This window comes from Scyliorhinus torazame, chromosome 5 (genome assembly GCF_047496885.1).
Source record: "Scyliorhinus torazame isolate Kashiwa2021f chromosome 5, sScyTor2.1, whole genome shotgun sequence".
Classification (NCBI taxonomy): Eukaryota; Metazoa; Chordata; class Chondrichthyes; order Carcharhiniformes; family Scyliorhinidae; genus Scyliorhinus; species Scyliorhinus torazame.
This window is the reverse complement of record NC_092711.1, coordinates 302,861,813-302,882,760: the sequence shown is the minus strand read 5'-3', so window position 1 is coordinate 302,882,760 and position 20,948 is coordinate 302,861,813. Positions and strand designations below refer to the sequence as shown.

The following is a 20,948-nucleotide window of genomic DNA, read 5'->3' as shown; positions in this document are numbered from 1 at the left end:
ACCCTCCTTCCGCAATGCTCCCGCTGAAACTGACTCACCAGCTGCTCTCACGCCGCCGAAATCGACTGGCCTGCCCCTGCAAAGAGAAGTGCTTTTAAAGGTTGACTTACCTCCCAGCACCCTCCTTCCGCAATGCTCCCGCTGAAACTGACTAACCAGCTGCTCTCACGCCGCCGAAATCGACTGGCCTGCCCCTGCAAAGAGAAGTGCTTTTAAAGGTTGACTTACCTCCCAGCACCCTCCTTCCGCAATGCTCTCGCTGAAACTGACTAACCAGCTGCTCTCACGCCGCCGAAATCGACTGGCCTGCCCCTGCAAAGAGAAGTGCTTTTAAAGGTTGACTTACCTCCCAGCACCCTCCTTCCGCAATGCTCCCGCTGAAACTGACTAACCAGCTGCTCTCACGCCGCCGAAATCGACTCATTATATGTTCCATTATATGATATTCCCACCCAGTTATAACATCAACTGGAATCGTAACACTATTAATATTTCCCTATGTGACTCGGTAACAAATTTTGTTTGGGTGATAACATCCCAAAACGCCTCGCAGAAGTGTTTTGATACGACTTCCGGGTGCGGCGATGACCAGCTAAGTCGCACGTTTCGGCAGCTCCCGGTGGAACGGACTTTTGGGCCCTTAATAGGAGCCCCAATGGCAATTTTAACGGCAAATAACACTGTGCGGGAATCCAGAAGGGAATCCCCCCTGGACACGGATGGAAAAAAGAGAGGAAAGTAGCCGGATTGCGGTGGATCCTCTAGAGCAGCGGCCAGGAAGGCAGGCACAAAGCAAGATGGCGTCGGAAGGAGGCAGTTTAATATGGGGCCCTGACCAACAAGAGTTCCTGCGGCGTTGCGTAGATTAACTCAAAAAGGAGATGAAGAAGGAGCTGTTGGCCCCGATATTACAAGCGATTGACGGGCTAAAGGAGGAGCAAAAGACCCAGGAACAGGAGCTTCGGGTCGTGAAGGCAAAGGCTGCTGAGAATGAGAACGACATACAAGGCCTGGTGGTGAAAACGGAGATCCACGAGGCACAACACAAAAGATGTGTGGAAAGGCTGGAGGTGCTGGAGAATAATGCGAGGAGGAAGAACCTAAGGATTCTTGGTCTTCCCGAAGGAGCAGAAGGGGCGGACGTCGGGGCATATGTGAGCACGATGCTGCATTCGTTAATGGGATCGGAGTCCCCGACGGGTCCGCTGGAGGTGGAGGGAGCCTATCGGGTTATGGCGCGAAGACCGAGGGCTGGAGAAATTCCTCGAGCAATAGTGGTGAGATTTCTCCAATACAAGGACAGAGAGATGGTCCTCAGATGGGCAAAGAAAACTCGGAGCAGTAGGTGGGAGAACGCGGTGATCCGCGTATATCAAGATTGGAGTGCGGAGGTGGCGAGAAGGAGGGCAAGCTTTAATCGGGCCAAGGCGGTGTTGCATAAAAGGAAGGTCAAATTCGGAATGCTGCAACCGGCAAGACTGTGGGTCACACATCTAGGGAAACACCACTACTTCGAAGCGGCAGAAGAGGCGTGGACATTTATTGTCGAGCAGAAACTGGAGTGAGCGGGCCAGAAAAAGAACGTTTGGGACAAAGTGGGGGGGGTGAATATGTGGGATGAAGGGGGGAAAAGGGGGAAGAGATGACTTCCCAAGTTGTTAAACCTGCGACCCTGTAACTTTTCTCTCTTCCCCATGTCGTGGGGGAGGGGGTGAGGGAGGATGAGGAGCTGAGGGCGCCGGCCATTGGGGGCGGGGTCAAAAGGGAAGCGCGGGCTTTGTTCCTGCGCTATGGTAATCACGGCGGGAACAGGGAAGCAGGAAGGAGGGGCCTCGCACAGTGTGAGCCGAGGTCACGGGGGGAAGCCGAGGTCGGCCAGAGTTTGCTGACTTCTGGGAGCAACATGGGGGGTGCAATTACGCTAGTTTGGGATCTAGCGGGGGGGGGGGGGGGTGGTGGGGGTGGTTAACTGGGTTGCTGCTGCTGGGGAGAAGGGGGAGCTGGTATGGGAGGGGGGGGGGGGTCGGGGGGGCGCCGCCTGGGGGGAGATACAGCTACGTGGGAACCGGGTGAGGAGCTGGATTGAAAAAGGAAATGGTTAGTCGTCAAGGGGGGGGGGGGTAGGGAGGTAAGGAGCCCCCCAACCCGGTTCATCACATGGAATGTGAGAGGGCTGAACGGGCCGATTAAGAGGGCACGGGTAGCACACCTAAAGAAACTTAAGGCAGATGTGGTTATGCTTCAGGAGACTCATCTGAAGCTGACAGACCAGGTCAGACTTCGCAAAGGATGGGTGGGGCAGGTGTTTCATTCGGGGCTAGACGCAAAAAACAGGGGGGTGACCATACTAGTGGGGAAGCGGGTAATGTTTGAGGCAAAGACTATAGTGGCGGATAGTGGGGGCAGATACGTGATGGTGAGTGGCAAACTGCAAGGGGAGGCGGTGGTATTAGTGAACGTGTATGCCCCGAACTGGGATGATGCCAATTTTATGAGGCGTATGTTAGGACGAATACCGGACCTAGAAGTGGGGAAGTTGGTAATGGGTGGAGACTTTAATACAGTGCTGGACCCAGGGCTGGACAGATAGAGGTCCAGGACCGGAAGGAGGCCGGCTGCAGCTAGGGTGCTTAAGGATTTTATGGAGCAGATGGGAGGAGTAGATCCCTGGAGATTTAGTAGACCTAGGAGTAAGGAGTTTTCGTTTTTCTCCTATGTACACAAAGTATTTTCACGAATAGATTTTTTTTGTTTTGGGAAGGGCACTGATCCCAAAGGTGACGGGGACGGAGTACACGGCTATAGCCATTTCGGATCATGCTCCACACTGGGTGGACCTGGAAATAGGGGAAGAAAAACAACAGCGTCCACCCTGGAGAATGGACTTGGGATTATTGGCAGATGAGGGGGGGGTGTTTAAGGGTGAGGGGGTGTATTGAAAGGTACTTGGAACTTAATGATAATGGGGAGGTACAGGTGGGAGTGGTCTGGGAGGCGCTGAAGGCAGTGGTTAGAGGGGAGCTGATATCTATTAGGGCACATAAAGGAAAGCAGGAGGGTAGGGAAAGGGAGCGGTTGTTGAAAGAACTTCTGAGGGTGGACTGACAATATGCGGAGGCACCGGAGGAGGGACTGTACAGGGAAAGGCAAAGGCTACATGTAGAATTTGACTTGTTGACTACGGGTAATGCAGAGGCACAATGGAGGAAGGCACAGGGTGTACAGTACGAATATGGGGAGAAGGCGAGTAGGTTGCTGGCCCACCAACTGAGGAAAAGGGGAGCAGCGAGGGAGATAGGGGGGGTGAGAGATGAGGAGGGAGAGATGGAGCGGGGAGCGGAGAGAGTAAATGGAGTGTTCAAGGCATTTTACGAAAGACTATATGAAGCGCAGCCCCCGGACGGGAAGGAGAGAATGATGTGCTTTCTGGATCATTTCCTAAGGTGGAGGAGCAGGAGAGAGTAGGGCTGGGAGCACAGATTGAGACAGAGAAAGTAGTGAAAGGGATTGGGAGCAGGCAGGCGGGGAAGGCCCCGGGACCAGACGGATTCCCAGTTGAATTCTATAAGAAATATTTGGACTTGCTGGCCCCGCTACTGATGAGAACCTTTAATGAGGTGAGGGAAAGGGGGCAGCTGCCCCCGACTATGTCAGAGGCAACGATATCGCTCCTCCTAAAGAAGAGAAAAGACCCGCTGCAATGCGGGTCATACAGGCCCATTTCCCTCCTGAATGTGGATGCTAAGATTCTGGCCAAGGTAATGGCAATGAGGATAGAGGATTGTGTCCCGGGGGTGGTCCATGAGGACCAAACTGGGTTTGTGGAGGGGAGACAGCTAAATACAAATATACGGAGGCTGCTAGGGGTAATGATGATGCCCCCACCAGAGGGGGAAGCGGAGATAGTGGTGGCGATGGATGCCGAGAAAGCATTTGATAGAGTGGAGTGGGATTATTTGTGGGAGGTATTGAGGAGATTTGGCTTTGGGGACGTGTATATCAGGTAGGTACAGTTGCTGTATAGGGCCCCGATGGTGAGCGTGGTCACGAATGGACGGGGGTCTGACTATTTTCGGCTCCATAGAGGGACGAGGCAGGGATGTCCTCTGTCCCCGTTATTGTTTGCACTGGCGATTGAACCCCTGGCCATAGCACTGAGGGGTTCCGGGAAGTGGAGGGGAGTACTTAGGGGGGGAGAAGAACACCGGGTATCTCTGTATGCGGATGATTTGTTGCTATATGTGGCGGACCCAGCGGAGGGGATGCCAGAGATAATGTGGATACTTGGGGAGTTTGGGGATTTTTCAGGGTATAAACTGAACATGGGGAAAAGTGAGTTATTTGTGGTGCATCCGGGGGAGCAGAGCAGAGAGATAGAGGATTTACCGTTGAGGAAGGTAACAAGGGTGTTCCGGTACCTGGGGATCCAGATAGCCAAGAATTGGGGTACATTACATAGGCTTAATTTAACACGGTTGGTGGAACAGATGGAGGAGGATTTCAAGAGATGGGACATGGTGTCCCTGTCATTGGCAGGTAGGGTGCAGGCGGTTAAAATGGTGGTCCTCCCGAGATTCCTTTTTGTGTTCCAGTGCCTCCCGGTGGTGATCACGAAGGCTTTTTTCAAAAGAATTGAGAAGAGCATTCTGAGTTTTGTGTGGGCTGGGAAGACCCCGAGAGTGAGGCGGGGATTCTTGCAGCGTAGTAGGGACAGGGGGGGGCTGGCACTACCGAGCCTAAGTGAGTACTACTGGGCCGCCAATGTTTCAATGGTGTGTAAGTGGATGGGAGAAGGGGAGGGAGCGGCGTGGAAGAGATTGGAGAGGGCGTCCTGCAGGGGGACTAGGCTACAAGCAATGGTGACGGCGCCGTTGCCATTCTCACCAAAGAAATACACCACAAGCCCGGTGGTGGTGGCTACTTTGAAAATTTGGGGGCAGTGGAGACGGCATAGGGGAAGGACGGGAGCTTCGGTGCGGTCCCCGATAAGAAACAATCATAGGTTCGTTCCGGGGAGAATGGATGGGGGATTTGGAGCATGGCAAAGAGCTGGGGTAGTACAACTAAGAGATCTATTTGTAGATGGGACGTTTGCGAGTCTGGGAGCGCTGACGGAGAAATATGGGTTGCCCCAAGGGAATGCATTTCGGTATATGCAATTGAGGGCTTTTGCGAGGCAACAGGTGAGGGAATTCCCGCAGCTCCCGACGCAGGAGGTGCAGGATAGAGTGATCTCAGAGACATGGGTGGGGGACGGTAAGGTGGCGGACATATACAGGGAGATGAGGGACGAGGGGGAGATCATGGTAGATGAGCCGAAAGGGAAATGGGAAGAAGAACTGGGGGAGGAGATTGAGGAGGGGCTGTGGGCTGATGCCCTACGTAGGGTAAACTCATCGTCCTCGTGTGCCAGGCTAAGCCTGATACAATTTAAGGTGCTACACAGGGCGCATATGACTGGAGCACGGCTTAGTAAATTTTTGGGGATAGAGGATAGGTGTGCGAGATGCTCGAGAGGCCCAGCGAATCACACCCACATGTTCTGGTCATGCCCGGCACTACAGGGGTTCTGGGTGGGGGTGGCAAAGGTGCTTTCGAAGGTGGTGGGGGTCCGGGTCTAACCAAGCTGGGGGTTGGCTATATTTGGGGTTGCAGAAGAGCCGGGAGTGCAGGAGGCGAGAGAGGCTGACGTCTTGGCCTTTGTGTCCCTTGTAACCCGGCACAGGATATTGTTAATGTGGAAGGAAGCCAAACCCCCGGGGGTGGAGACCTGGATAAACGACATGGCAGGGTTTATAAAGTTAGAACGGATTAAGTTCGTGTTAAGGGGTTCGGCTCAGGGGTTCACCAGGCGGTGGCAACCGTTCGTCGATTACCTCACAGAAAGATAGAGGGAATGGAAAAGATGTAGACAACAGCAGCAACCCAGGGGGGAGTGGGTGGGGGGAGGGCGGGGGGGAGGAATCGGACGGACTCTCAGGAATGTTATTGTATATGTATAGGTATTTGGTATATGTAATTGTATATTGGATTGTTGGAGAGAATTTATTTTGGACAAGGCAGTTTCCATTTAATTTTGTTTTTGTTTATATTGCTTTATTGTTGTGTAAAAGAAACACTACGTATTGTTATGTTTGGCCAAAAATCTTGAATAAAATATATTTTTAAAAAAAGAAGTGTTTTGATACATTAAAGTGGCAAAAATAAAAGACAAATTAACTAGTTTTAACTATCCTATTCCCAAATTACATCAAGTTTCTAGATCAACTTCTTCCAAACCATTGGCCATCTTATAGTCATAGTTATTTGGTTATATCTTGGGTGCCTTGTTATAAGGGTGAAAAGCTTGTTTTTCCAGTCATTGAATCCTTTTGGCACTGTCGTTCAGCCTTACGGTTTCTGCATTGTCTCTCGCACTAGAATCCTTCCTATGTCTCACGGCGACCAGAGCTTACTCTGCAGGTTAATCATTACCTAAATGCAGAACAACAGCAACAATAACTTGTGCAATGTGGCAGCTGCACCATATAAAAATTCCCCAAATTGGGGGAATTGTAGCATAGTGGTTATGATAATGGGCAAATAATCCAGAGGAAGGGAGCAACAAGTTCAAATCCCACGGCGGCAGCTGGGGAATTTAATTTTAATGAATTAAATCAATAAAAAGTGGCAATAATGGTGACTTAAAACTACTAGATTGTTGTAGAAAGCCATCAGGTTCTGGGGAAAAACTGCCATCATTACCTAATCTGACTATACGAGACATTAGACCCACAGCAACGTGGTTAAACCTTAACTGCTCTGTGCAATAGACAAGCAAGCCATGGTAGTCAGCTCACCACCGCCTGGCTGAGAGTAATAATTACCGTCTTTGCCAATGACACCCATATCCCTTGAAGGAATTTTATAAAATCAGACAAAAGGGAATGCTGAGCCAAAAGGCCCAGGGCCTGGGCAGGTGTCACCTTTGTTGGAGCGATGAAGGTTAGGGATGGAAGGGGCAGCACGGTGGCGCAGTGGTTAGCACTGCTGCTTCACGGCGCCGAGGTCCCAGATTCAATCCCGGCTCTGGGTCACTGTCCGTGTGGAGTTTGCACATCCTCCCCGATTTTGCGTGGGTTTCGCCCCCACAACCCAAAGATGTGCAGGGTCGGTGGATTGGACACGTTAAATTGCCCCTTAATTGAAAAAATGAATTGGGCACTCTAAATTTAGTTTTAAAAAAAGGTTAGGGATGGACAAGGCATAGGAATGTAGACATCAAGGTTGATAGCACGGAAGCAAGATAGACAGGGAAATTCAAAGTAAGGCTGTTTATACTTTAGAGCTTGATATAGCTGCTTAATTTGCTATTCAATGAATCTCCCTGCCACGTGTTTTCCAGCGGCAGAGGCGACTCGCTATTGAACACTGGCAGGATCTTCAGGTCCCACCGATGTCTGGCAATTTGCGTGTCCAACCCGTCCCGTTAACCAGGAAATCCGCAATTGGTTGCGGGGGGGGGTTTGCCTTTGGCGGGGACCAAGCCAGAAAATGCAGCCAATATAAAGCGAAGTGCAGAACCTTCCTTAGTCTGTGTATGATAATTTCAGGTTTTTCACCTACCTGTACATCATAGGAAACTGATGCAGACAGCGATACTTCGGAAGCCCCATGTGACACGGACGTAGGGGAAACTGAACCTTTGGAAACAAATCCAGAAAACACAGAGACTCCGAATAGGGAATCTGCAGAATTGAAATCTTCTGAAGTATTTGATGAAAGCGCAGAGTCTGATTGTGACTTCAGATGTATGCCAGACTCTTGTGAAGCTAAAGATGCCCGTGTTCCCAGCATTGGCTTCAGAAAAAGGAACAGGAAAAGGAGACCGTCTCAGAAAAAGGTTGAAAGAGTTAAAGATATCACAAGCCAGCTTCATGAGCTCTTGGAAGAATTATTTCATACAGGTGAACACTTTCTTTCGAAGCAAAATTGCATTAAATTTCTAACTAAGACGAATGATGTTTGTATTCTGGGTTTTCCGTTCACACTCTACACTTTTTTAAAAAAATGCTGACGCTTTTCCGATGAGCTTCAGAAATAAGGATATGTCTCTGAGGTTTCAGTCCCTTCTCTCTGCAGTTGCCCCAAAATATGGTGAACTGCATTAACAGAGGACACGGTGGTGACTGTATCAGTTTAAGGAAACTGTTTGGCTGAGTAAACCAATTTCTTTGAAGAAGACAACTTCTTCAATCAACGTTATCACTCCAGATGCTCACAAGGTGGGAGACAACTGGCTTTCAGATGCCATTGATCGCTCATGGCTCTGTGGCGAGTCACTGTTATTAAGGTTCAGGTCCCACACCCTTCTGCCTTCTCTCTTTAGAGAAAAGAGTCCTAGCCATTCGGTACTTTCCTGATCGTTCTAACTTCTCAATTCTGGTATCATCTTTTTCACATCTCCAGTGCCTCCATACTTTTTTTTTGGCAGGTGAAAACAGGTTACAATTGACATTGTTACTTTACTTATGATCAAAGAATAAGCTGTCAGCAATATTTGATCTGGAATGCACTGCCTGAAGGGGTGGCGGAAGGAGTGGAAAACTAATGTGTTGGCTCTCCCAAAGAGCTGCCACCACAATGGGCCAAATAGCCTCTTTTAGTTATGTATCCTTCTCTAATTAACTACACTTGATGTATCAGCCGATTTGTGATATTGTAGGATGGGAATTCGCAATTGTTTCAGTGATAAATGTATCTTTCTGTTGCAGACTATCTTCCAGCTAAATTATTTCTCCGCGTACTAAAGCATGCCGTGCCACTTTTCAGCAGGTATGTGGCTTATAATGAATGCATTTAAAAGTTGGCCAATAGTAGGTTCTGATGCAATATTGATGCAAACAAAATATCTCAAATGCAGATTCCTATAGTTCATTGAATTCTGGAGCACAGAACAGTCTTGACTTGATCATCCCAACTTTCCATGAATTATTCTCCAAATGTATCACTCCTCAGCAGCATCACTGATTGGGGTTCCTTTTTTGTTTTAACTGGGGTTGTGTAGGTGGGGTGGTGTGGATGCAGAAAGCCTAAGATTAATTAGGGCTAGACTTTCCACCCATTGAGCTGGTGTTAAAAGTAAGCCACATTATAACTGGCACCAATGGTGAGCCACATTACGACCGGTAAACCCCAGTATAACTGATGGGGTTAGATGAAGAGGGACAGGCGGAGACCCACTTGCTATACAAACACCTGCATGGTAAAATGGCCTACTTGTTCTACACATTCTATGTAAAATCTAGTCTGAGTGGGTCTCTGTTGTGTGACTCTTGTGATCCACCGTGTCAGGGTTCCAATGTGCAGTGACTGATGTAGGGCCATGTAGGAAGGCAACCATCTACCATTGCTCCTTGCCTGTTTAATCACCGTGATATTTCATGCTTCAAGCTGGTAACCTGGCTGTGATGGAAACAAAGCATCTGAGGACCTGAGTGAACTGTGGAACTAACTGTGTATCTTGGATAGTCTGACCGGGCAGTGACTGAGAAGGAAGTGTAAATTAGAGTGGGTGATTTCATAGAAACATAGAAAATATAGCAGGAGGGGGCCATTCGGCCCTTCGAGCCTGCTCTGCCATTCATTATGATCATGGCTGATCATCCAACTCAATAGCCTAATCCCGCCTCCCCCCCCCCCCCCCCCCCCCCCCATACCATTTGATCCACTTCACCCCAAATGTTATATCTCACTGCTGCTTGAAAACATGCAATGTTTTGGACATCAAATGCTTCCTGTCGTAGTGAATTGCACAGGCTGATCACTCTCTGGGTGTAGAAATGTTTCCTCATCTCTGGCTTAAATGGTCTACCCCTTACCCTCAGACTGTGACCCCTGATACTGGATTCCCCCACCAGCGGGAACATCCTCCTTGCGTCTATCCTGTCCAATCCTGTTAGAATTTTATAGGTTTCTGAGATTCCCCCGTCGTTCTTCAGAGGTCCAACGAATACAATCCTACCCGACTCAATCTTTCCTAATATGTCAGTCCTGCCATCCCAGGAATCAGTCTGGTAAACTTTTCCTGCACTCCCTCTATAGCAAGAACTTTCTTTCCTCGTGTAAGGAGACCAAAACTGCACACACTACTCCAGGTTTGGCATCACCAGGGCCCTTAATCATTGCAGCATGACATTCCTGCTCCTGTACTCAAATCTCGCTACGAAGGCCAACATACCATTTGCCTTCTTTACCACCTTCTTTCTCATAGCGAGATTTACCAGACTGATTCCTGCTGCATGCATGCTTGCTTACTCTAAGTGACTGGTGTAAGAGGCACCCAGGTCTCGTTGCACATTCCCCTCTCCTAATTTATGGCCACTCAGATAATCTGCATTCCCGTTTTTGCTACAAAAGTGGATAACCTCATATTTATCCAAATTATACTGTATCTGCCATTCATTTGCCCACTCACTCAACTTGTCCAAATCACACTGAAGGATCTCTGCATCCTTCCCACAGCTCACCCTCCTACCCAGCTTTGTGTCACCTGCAAATTCGGAGAAATTACATTTTGTTCCCTCATCTAAATCATGAACATATATTGTGAATAGCTGGGGTCCTAACACTGATTCCTGTGGTACCCCACTAGTCACCTCCTGCCATTTGGAAAAAGACCCACCCTTTGTTTCCTGTCTGCCAACCAGTTTTCTATCCATTGCAACTACTCCTAATCCCATATGCTTTCATTTTACACGCTAATCTCTTATGTGGGACTTTGTCGAAAGCCTTCTGAAAGTCCATATACACCACATCCACTGGCTCCCTCACGTCAGCTCTACTAGTTTCATCCTCAAAGAATTTCAGTGGATTTGTCAAGCATGATTTTCCCTTCATAAATCCATGCTGACTCTGTCCGATCCTGCCACTGTTTTCCAAGTCCTCTGCTATAAAATCTTTTCATAATGGATTCTAGAATATTCCCCAATACCGACGTCAGTCTTACTGGTCTATAATTCCCTGTTTTCTCTCTACCTCCCTTTTAAATAGTGGGGTTTCATTAGCTACACTCCAATCTGTAGGAATGTCAAATTGGGTACAAGAGAGAAATAGAGAGGAAAAGAAAGTTTGGACTCCGAATGAACAGAGATACAGAAAGAAAAATATATATTTTAATATAGTCCCCACGTAAAACTTGATGGAATGTGATTTGACAATGACACAGTTAATTTTGAACACAAGGGGTTCATTGGCAGCAATCAACATTTCACATTGTTAACGGAATCTTGACAGCTAATCCGACCATAATAAAACACACATGAACTTTAAATAGCTCAAAGACTGGCTCCTTCATTACTTCAGACCAACTGTAACGTCCTATTGTGGGTTTCGTTTGCATAAATATACAACTTCATATTCATCAATGGATCTCGGTGGTGAGACAGACAATGAGACGGTGATCTTGCAAAGGTAATAGTGGACGAGTGCAACCTGGATAGCAATTTTAGATTTCTGCATTTCATCGCACATCTACCCATGCCTGATGTTAGTGCAGCATTGGCATATAAATAACAGCAAGCACCATTAGCCTACTATTAATTTGACAGCAAATAAGGCCCATATGTTTGTGCTGTGCAAAATGTGCAAATCGTACTATACGTAGTAGTATGGTTGTTAAGTACAGAAGGAGGCCATTCAACCCACTGAGTCTGCACCTACCCTCCAAAAGTGCTATATCCTAAGCCCACACTCCCACCCTAGCCCCACCTAACCGTTGGACACGAAGGACAATTTAGCAAGGCCAATCCACCTAACCTGCACATCTTTGGACTGTGGGAGGAAACCAGAGCTCCCGGACGGAACCCACGCAGACATGGGGAGAGCGTGCAAACTCCACACTGGCAATCACCCGAGGCCGTAATTGAAGCCAGTTCCCTGGTGCTGTGAGGCAACAGTGCTAACCACTGTGCCACCGTGCCGCCTGATATATTTGCATGTATCCGCTATTTTGTTGGTTTGAACTATAGTTGTGATGAATCCTTTGATCGATGACTGTTTTTAGGCGAGTTAAATTGACGCCATCGAATTGTATTTATTTTATAGCCGTCTTCAGAAAAAGCTAGATCAGTTCTTCAGTGGAGAACAGATTATTGTGTACGTAGATTTTCTAAGGGCGACCTTATGGCCCAATGGAAAGCCTGCAGGGCTACCTCCAGAAAGATCAAATGAAAAAAAAACATTTGCTAAAGAAAGAGCTGAAGAATTACTCCAGAAAAAAATTTCAGAAGGTCAGAATTTTATTTTTGTCTCTTTGCTCCCTCTAACCTTTTTTAAAATCCTCCTATACTCTGCCAAGAGAGCAGGTCCATCCATGACTATTATCCAAAGACTGCTACTCTTCTTGTTAAGTCAAATCATAACATCGATTACTAGCTAATGAGTAGAGGAAAATGTGATCTCTTGGACAGATTTTGAACAACTGGGATGGGGAAACTGGACACCAGAGAGGATCTAACCATTGCCCCTTGACATTCAATGGCATTACCATCGCTGAATCAACATTCTGGGGGTTACCATTGATCAGAAACTGAACTGGACTAGTCATATTAATATTGTGGCTACCAGGGCAGGTCAAAGACTAGGAATCCTACAGTGATTAATTCACCGCCTGAACCCCCCAAAGCCTGTCCACTGTCTACAAGGCACAAGTCAGAAGTGTAATGGAATACTCTCCACTTGCCTGGATGAGCGCAGCTCCAGCAACACTAAAGAAGCTCGACAGCATTCAGGACAAAGCAGCCCGCTTGATTGCTCCCCCTTCCACAAACATTCAAACCCTCCATCACCGACGAACAGTGGTGGCCATGTGCACTATCTACAAGATACACTTCAGTAACTGCCTCTGTTTTACCATAGAATGCTTTCTATGGTGCATCTATCAGGCTGCATCACAGCCTGGTATGGCAACTGCTCGGTCCAAGACCGCAAGAAACTTCAGAGAGTCATGAACACCGCCCAGTCCATCACACAAACCCGAATCCCATCCATTGACTCCATCTACACCTCCCGCTGCCTGGGGAAAGCGGGCAGCATAATCAAAGACCCCTCCCACCCAGCTTACTCACTCTTCCAACTTCTTCTATTGGGCAGGAGATACAAACGTCTGAGAACACGCATGAACAGGTTCAAAAACAACTTCTTCCCCACTGTTACCAGACTCCTAAACGACCCTCTTATGAACTGATCTGATTAATACTACACTCCTGTATGCTTCACCCGATGTCGGTGTCTCGGTATTTACATTGTGTAACTTGTTTGCCCTATTATGATTTTCTTTTCATGTACTAAATGATCTGTTTGAGCTGCACGCAGAAAAATACTTTTCATTGTACCTCGGTACACGTGACAATAAACAAATCCAACCCATTCATTAAAATAATTAATTGACCAACCAGCCTCCTCGAAGTGAGTCAGTCACCTACTCCTTATCCCACCTTTGTTAAAGCCAGAAGTGGATGGCTTGAGGTCGGGTTTGGGAAGTCTTGTGTTCAACAGGACAAACACAAAAATGCTAAATTTCAACAATCGCAACCATTTATACTGCAGGAGAAAAGGGTGTTGATAGGTTGGCAAGTAAACTCTTATTGGCCAGGTATTGCTATGGAGAAAGCAATAGGAAACTATAAACTCTTTGTGTTCCCCATTGCAATGCCTGGCCAATCGGTGTCAACTTGACAAATAATCATCACCCTTTTCTCCAATAGTATAAATTGTTGTGATAGTTGAAATTTAGCATTCTTATGTTTGTGCTGATGAGTGTCAGATGAAAAACTTCAGTATAATGTCTCAGTGGCAGGGTAACACAGTGGTTAGCACTGTGGCTTCACGGGGACCTGGGTTGGATTCCTGGCTTGGGTCACTGTGCGGAGTCTGCACGTTCTCCCCGTGTCTGCGTGGGTTTCCTCCGGGTGCTCCGGTTTCCTGCCACAAGTCCCGAAAGACGTGCTTTTTAGGTGAATTGGGCATTCTGAATTTTCCCTGTGTACCCGAACAGGCGCCGGAGTGTGGCGACTAGGGGATTTTCACAGTGACATCCAATTTTCACTTCATTCCAGTGTTAATGTAAGCCTACTTGTGACACTAATAAAGATTATTATTATTATCCAACAGTATTCAAGTTCTATATTACCAAGTGACTGATTTTTAAAGTTTTAACATCTAACATTTATTGGGGATTAAGATTCAGCCCATTCTGCTGTCAGTTTAATGATTGGCCTTTACTGTGGTCTCAATCTGTTTACCAATCCTTATTATTTCCCTCTTTCTCACCTATGGTTTTATTGTGTGACCTTAAACTGGTCCATTAAAGTGTATACCTGTTTTTATTAACCAAAATACTGGAAGTTATTTTGTATTAATCAAAATTAAGATTTGATATCATTGAGACTTTTTCCTTATTGAGTCTGGAATAACAGCTGAAAACTGACTATGTTTTGTTTAATTTCAGCTTTTAAATATCTTCCTTTATGTGATAAGGAACTTATGAAAGTTTTGTTTCCCATGTTTCAAGATGCAGAAACGAATAAGAGACTTGTGTATGTAAGTACCGCAAAATGTGATCTTACACTCGCCCCCTGGTGGGTTTTGAAGGAAAGTCAGGGCTTGTAAAATCCAGCAGGTGGCCTGCTTGCTGCCTACCCACCCACCCCCGAGCTGTCTGAAACTTTATTGGGGAAGGGTTGGGTTACCTGCCTGCTCTTGGGTCAATTGAGGCCTTTAAGTGGCCTGTTCCCCCACCACAGCAGGGGGGAGTCCAGGGTCAGTGAGGAGCCTGGCAGCTTTAGATGTGCGAGCTACCGTTATGCAAGTGGTGGTGGCTGGGGAACCACACCAGGTCATTCCTGGTCCCTTCACCTTCCTCACTGGCCTCTTGAACCCACCTCATGCTAAACTGCATTGTCAGTTGTGGGTTTAAGCCCCTCTGCATTGACAAAATAATTCCAGGCTGCCACTCTACTTGTGTTCTGAGGGTGTGCTGCACTGCCAGAGGTACTGTCCTTCAGATCAAACATTAAACCTGGGCCCCATCTGCCTCCTCGGCTGGATGTAAACAATCCGACGGTGCTATTGCAAAGAAATGTAGTGGAGTTCTCCTGGGTGACCTGGCCCATGTTTATCACTGAGTCAACAGCACTAATACACATTACCTGTTTATTAGAATCATAGAATTTACAGTGCGGAAGGGGGCCATTCGGCCCATCGAGCCTGCACCAGCCCTTGGAAAGAGTACCCTACATAAGCCCACACCTCCACTCTATGCCCGTAACCCAATAACCCACCTAACCTTTTTTTGGGGGGGGCACTAATGGCACTTTTGCGTGGCCAATCCACCTAACCTGCACATCTTTGGACTGTGGGAGGAAACCGGAGCACCCTGAGGAAACCCACGCAGCCACGGGGAGAACGTGCAGACTCCGCACAGTCACCCGAGGCCGGAATTGAACCCGGGTCCATGGAGTACAGCTCCCAAAGCGAGAACCTTTCCCCTATACCAACGAGCCGGGCGAATTGCTGACGGAAAGCCCTTGCTGTGTGCAAATTGGCTGCTGAATCTCCTTAACAGTGACTTCTAAAGTAATTAATTAATGGACTGTGAAGCACTTTCAGACATATTTTAGTCATGAAATGTGCGAGAGAGATGTACGCCCTTGCTTCAAATGATACCATCCAACCCATTTTCCTTTTGTGGTCATTTTTCTTTCAGTTCAAAAATTTGCTGTATTCTTGAATTGAAATTCAATGACCCAATTACAGTGAGAGTAGTGTGAAGTATAAATTATGATTCATTTCTGCAATCTTGGCTTTCTTTGTAACGTAGCTCAAATACAGAGTGAAGTAAAAATAGATTGAAAGGGGTAACGAGTGCCACTCGGGTGAGGCACGATTTGGGGAATTCTGTTCAGCACAGTGGCCCAAGACTGGAATGTAGAGATGCAAGGATCGCTGGTTTTATTGTTCATCTGCTGGGTTCCATTGACTATCCTCAAGATGCCTTTATTTTTTTAAAATTTAAAGTATCCAATTCTTTGTTTTCAAATTCAGTGGCAATTTAGCGTGGCCAATCCACCTGCCCCGCACATCTTTGGGTTGTGGGGGTGAGACCCACGCAGACACGGGGAGAATGTGCAAACTCCACACGGACAGTGACCCGGGGCCTGGGATCGAACCGGGGACCTCGGCGCCGTGAGGCAGCAGTGCTAAACACTGTGCCGCCGTGCTGCCCATGCAAGATGCATTTATTACAGCATAGAGTAAACATTTGTTCTCTTTTTAATCTTTTAAAAGTTGCCTTGTGCGAAGGGCCTTGCTTAAAAGTGTTTTTTGTCCGCTTCCAGGAACAGTCTTGGTTAACATCCTTTAATTAAGACATCCCAGTAAAATAAAGGTACATTTATTCAATTGTCTTAATCATAATCTTTATTAGTGTTACAAGTAGGCTTGCATTGACACTGCAATGAAGTTACTGTGAAAAGCTCCCAGTCGCCACATTCCGGTGCCTGTTCAAGTACACTGAGGGAGAATTCAGAATATCCAAATTACCTCACAGCAAGTCTTTCGGGACTTTCCATTCTGTTGTAAGGATGTTGGTTAATTGGATCTTTTTTTTGTGTTGTGTTTTTTTTCTGCAGAGAGTATTGGTGTTTCTGTTGTTTGAAATCACCCCTGGAATAAAGGAATCTTGGATTGGTGATTCACTGCCTTGTTTGGAAAGATTAAATGTCGATGAGTTCAGTGATAAACCACTGTGAGGACGAGTTGGGAAAGTGCCTGGAACAACATAAACAATCACAAAAATTAGGGATGTTCTGGGCAAAAAAGCTAACGTGCAAGCTGCAAGTGTCCCCCTTGCTCAGCTCCCCACTTGATGAACCTAAAGAAATGCCCTTGAGCTTGTGCAGTCACCTTGCTCATCAATAATCTACTTTTGTGACAATCTGCGGCAGATATTGATTGTTGAAACTTGTTTTAAAGGTATGTTATATTTCAGGATTGCCGATTATTCACAACTTACTACTGCTTCCCTGACATTTCCACTAATGCTTTAAAGTTGGTGTTTACACCACAGATCACTGAATGTTTCCAATTCAGTGAAGTGTCCTGGTCCATGTGTACAGAGAATATTGTATACCAGTGTAGAGTTCCTTGATGGATTGAAATGTCTGTGCGATTGGATGTCAGTGTCTCTGACCTGAACTTGGGTCAGAATGTAATTCCCATTTATTTACTTCCTGATTTTAAAACAAATATGATATTTTTGTATTCCTGAAAGCACTTGGGACATTTTACTACCCCAAAGGCACGTTACGAATTCAAGTTTTTAAGAGTTGCTGGAGACTAGGGGCGCGATTCTCCAAAATGGAGACTAAGTGTTTGTGGCGTTGTGAACGCTGTCGTGTTTCACGATGGCGCGAAATGGGCGCGGGGACTACTGATCTGTCCCCCACAGGGGGCCAGCACGGCGCTGAAGCGGGTTCACGCCGCTCCAGCCTCCCTTCCCGGTGCCAATTGGGCGCCGTGCCAACCCGCGCATGCGCGGGGGACTTCTTCAGCGATCTGGCCCCGACGCAACCCGCCGATCGGTGAGCCCCGATCGCAAGGCCAGACCCCATTGGAGGCCCCCCCCCAGGTGAAGGAGCGCTTTTCCCCGCCCCACAGGCTGCCCCCCGACCCTTCGCGCAGAGTTCCCGCCGGCAGCGACCGGGGGTGAACGGCGCCGGCGGGACTCTGCCGTTTCCACGCGGCCGCTCGGCCCATCCGGACCGGAGAATCGGCGGCCCGGCCTCGTACAGCGGCCCGCGGCCGGCGCCGCGCCAAATGCACCGGCGGCAAATGGCGGCGATTCTCCGCACCTCGGAGAATCGCACGCCGGCGACGTGGCACGGTCGCGGCGATTCTCTGGCCCGCCGCGGGGCTCGGAGAATCGCACCCATGGAATCTGTATATTTTTTGAATTATCATCTATTTTTAAGATTATTCTGCCTAGATGTGAGAGGAGCTCCATGTTCACATTCGTGGCAATGGTGTATTTCAAGTGAATTGACATTTGAGAGATTTGATTATATGTCACATATTGTCAGTCCTAGAAATGGTACACTCTCTGCAGGTCAGACAGAATCTTTGTCAAACTCTAGATATTGTGAAGTTAATGTCTGCAATTTTGTTTGTAATGTTTTATTGGTCTTTGTGAGTACATTTAAACTTGTAATTGTATTTGTCAAAAAAGCTCCTCTAGCCAATTTAGATTTGATTTTGGTTCGGTGGTAGATCTCTTGTCTCAAACCCAACCTCGCTCCAGAGTCTGGAACATATCCGGCTTCTTTCTTCGTCGGCCAGATCCTCCGTTTCGCCAGCTGCGCACTCACGTCCGCGGGTTTCCCGACAGCATGGGGGTGCCCACGATGGGAAACCCCATCGGCCGGCTGCTGAGATGGAGAATCCCGCCAAATCTGCATGTTAGAGCGAGGCAGTAAACCTTCTTCTAATGTGCAGATTCCCGAGGTACCTGAGGCTTTGGGATTCGATCCCTTCGCCTTGGGGACCTTGGCCGAGTGCCGTTTGGTGCTAGTCCGCACAAACGGGGGCAAGATGGAACGGCACTCGTGGGGGGGGGGGGGAACTCCAGGGAAATAACCCTTTGGGCAGGGTGATGCCCCTGCCAGCTGCCATCTGGGTACAGCTGGCATTTGTTGCGTGTGATTGGGCCGGGGTTGCCCACTTGGGGGGGGGGGGGTGGTGCTTGGCGGGTCAGGGGACCCTCTCATGTGGGGAGGTCAAGGGTTTTTTTTGTGGGCCTCTTGAGAACGGGACTGCAGTGGGGGCAAGCCGAGCTCCCCATTGTAAGAGAAACGGGGCTTTGTGCGGCCTCGGCCGTGGGTTCCCCATTTAGGCCCCTTATTCAACAGGAGTCGTGTTGAATAGCCATGTGTTTCTCAGCACTGCGAGTGCCGGGGAAAGACGCAGCTAAACACGGGAACTTTGTCCCCTTTTGGGAAGATTGCGCCCTTTTTTGGGCCCTGGGGAGTTTCCCATCGGTTTGGTCTGCATTTCTTTTAGGACTGGGGAGTTGAACTCTGAGATCTAGCCACCATTTCAACGGGTGCCCCGATCTCTAAGTGAGCTTGTGGGTCCCCCACACCCCCCACCCATGGACAGTGTCACCCCCCACATTACTGGTGTGTGGGATGGGGGTTGGTGCCAGGGGCACGGTGCTGCCTACCCACCCTGGCCACCCTGAGGAGGTTCTGTAGCTTTTTACGGCACTGCTGACCGGTCCTGTGGGTGGTGCCCACACCATTCACCACCTCTGCCGCCTGAGCCCAGGCCCAGTTACAGCGGCGGGCGGCCGCCTCCTATTGAAGAATTAAACCACAAAACAATGATTATTATTGTGCAATAGCCAGAGGCCATCAAAAATAAACTGAAAGATATTTCTGTTTTATATGTATACATTTGTGATGATTAAAGTTCTGTTCAGCAAATACTTCCAAGTGTTACCATTTTGTCATTTTTAATGGGTGGAGTGTTGCTGATCTTCTGCTCACAAATGTATTTAATCTTTTTTTAAACCCTTATTAGTGTCACAAATAGGCTCTCATTAACACTGCAATGAAGTTACTGTGAAAAGCCCCTAGTCGCCACACTCCGGCACCTGTTCGGGTACACCGAGGGAGAATTCAGAATGTCCAAATGACCTAACCAGCATGGGCTGGATTCTCTGATTTGGAGACTCTGTCCTGACGTCGGCGTGGGAACAGTGCCATTTTACTACCGATAAAACGGGTCAAAATGGCCACCGACCCTCTGTCTGGTGGAGGACTGGCAGGCAGCGTAGAGGACCCGGCTCTAGCTGCCGTTACGGCTGGAGAATTGCCGGGTCCGTGGCCGCGCATGCACAGGGCGGCGAGCTGCAGTGGCCGCGCCGTCCAACATGGCGCCGGCCCCGCACGGACCCGACCTGCCAAAAAGTGCCCCCCTTTGGCCAGGCTCGCCACGCCCAGACCACCCCCCACCAATACCCCCAGCCCCTGCCAAAGCACCCCCCCCCCCCCGCCCGCGGATCGACTCTCCCCTGACTGGCGGCGATGGACTCGGTCCGCAGCCGCCACGTCGAGGTCCCGAAATAAAACAGCACGAGTGACCCGCGCCGCCGCGAACTCGGCCCGTTGGGGGCGGAGCATCGGGGGGGAGGGCCTCGGGTAACATCCTGAGGCTGTCCTGACGATGTGCGGTGTACTCCTAGAGTACGCCCTTTTGGAGGGGGTGGAGCATCGTAAAAGCAGCGCCACCCCCGATTTTGCCGGCAACCTGGATTCTCCGGCCGATCGCCGAATGAGATTTTGGCGTCGGAGATCGGACAATCCCGCCCCATGTCTTTCGGGACTTGTGGCAGGAATCCGCAGCACCTGGAGGAAACCCACGCAGACACGGGGAGAACGTGCAAACTCTGCACAGACGGTGACCCAAACCGGGAATTGAACCCGGGTCCCTGACGCTGTGAGGAAGCAGTGCTAACCACTGTGCTACCGTGCTGCCCTAATTAATACGGAGTGCTGCTGGAGAGCTGGATTCACATTTCACTAAATCGGCACGAAGTCCCATAGTGAGCACGTTTAGCCGCGTGTTTCCCAATGCATGCAGCGCCGATAATTACATGGCTACAAAACACCACTTGCGCTAAATAAGGGGCCTCAGCGGGAAATGTGTGGCCGAGGTCGCACAAATCCCTGTTTCCTACGCTGAGGAGCTCTGCTCGACGGAACTCCTCAGGATAGCGAAAGACCTCCAAGGCGCCCGGAGCTTTATGGCCGCAGCGTGGCCATTGGATTGTGCCCACTGACTCGCCACTCTTTCACGCACTCACCCCTCTCACGTGCATGCACTCGACCCTCTCGCGTGCACGCACTTGG

General features: G+C 48.7%; 1 protein-coding gene across 2 annotated transcripts in view; it reads left to right on the top strand.

Annotated features, from left to right (window-relative positions):
* Nucleotides 1-18,744, top strand: part of LOC140421265 (uncharacterized) — a 106,018-nt gene extending 87,274 nt beyond the window's left edge. The window contains exons 12-17 of one of the 2 annotated variants that reach the window (XM_072505851.1): nt 7,619-7,946; nt 8,754-8,814; nt 12,085-12,269; nt 14,489-14,580; nt 16,377-16,426; nt 16,671-16,797. In XM_072505851.1, coding sequence (XP_072361952.1) covers nt 7,619-7,946; nt 8,754-8,814; nt 12,085-12,269; nt 14,489-14,580; nt 16,377-16,406 — 696 coding nt within the window. In that variant the 3' untranslated portion in view covers nt 16,407-16,426; nt 16,671-16,797. Of the gene's footprint in view, nt 1-7,618; nt 7,947-8,753; nt 8,815-12,084; nt 12,270-14,488; nt 14,581-16,376; nt 16,427-16,670 lie in introns of both variants that reach the window. The other variant, XM_072505850.1, reaches the window with a different exon arrangement.
* The last annotated feature ends 2,204 nt before the right edge of the window (nt 18,745-20,948 follow it).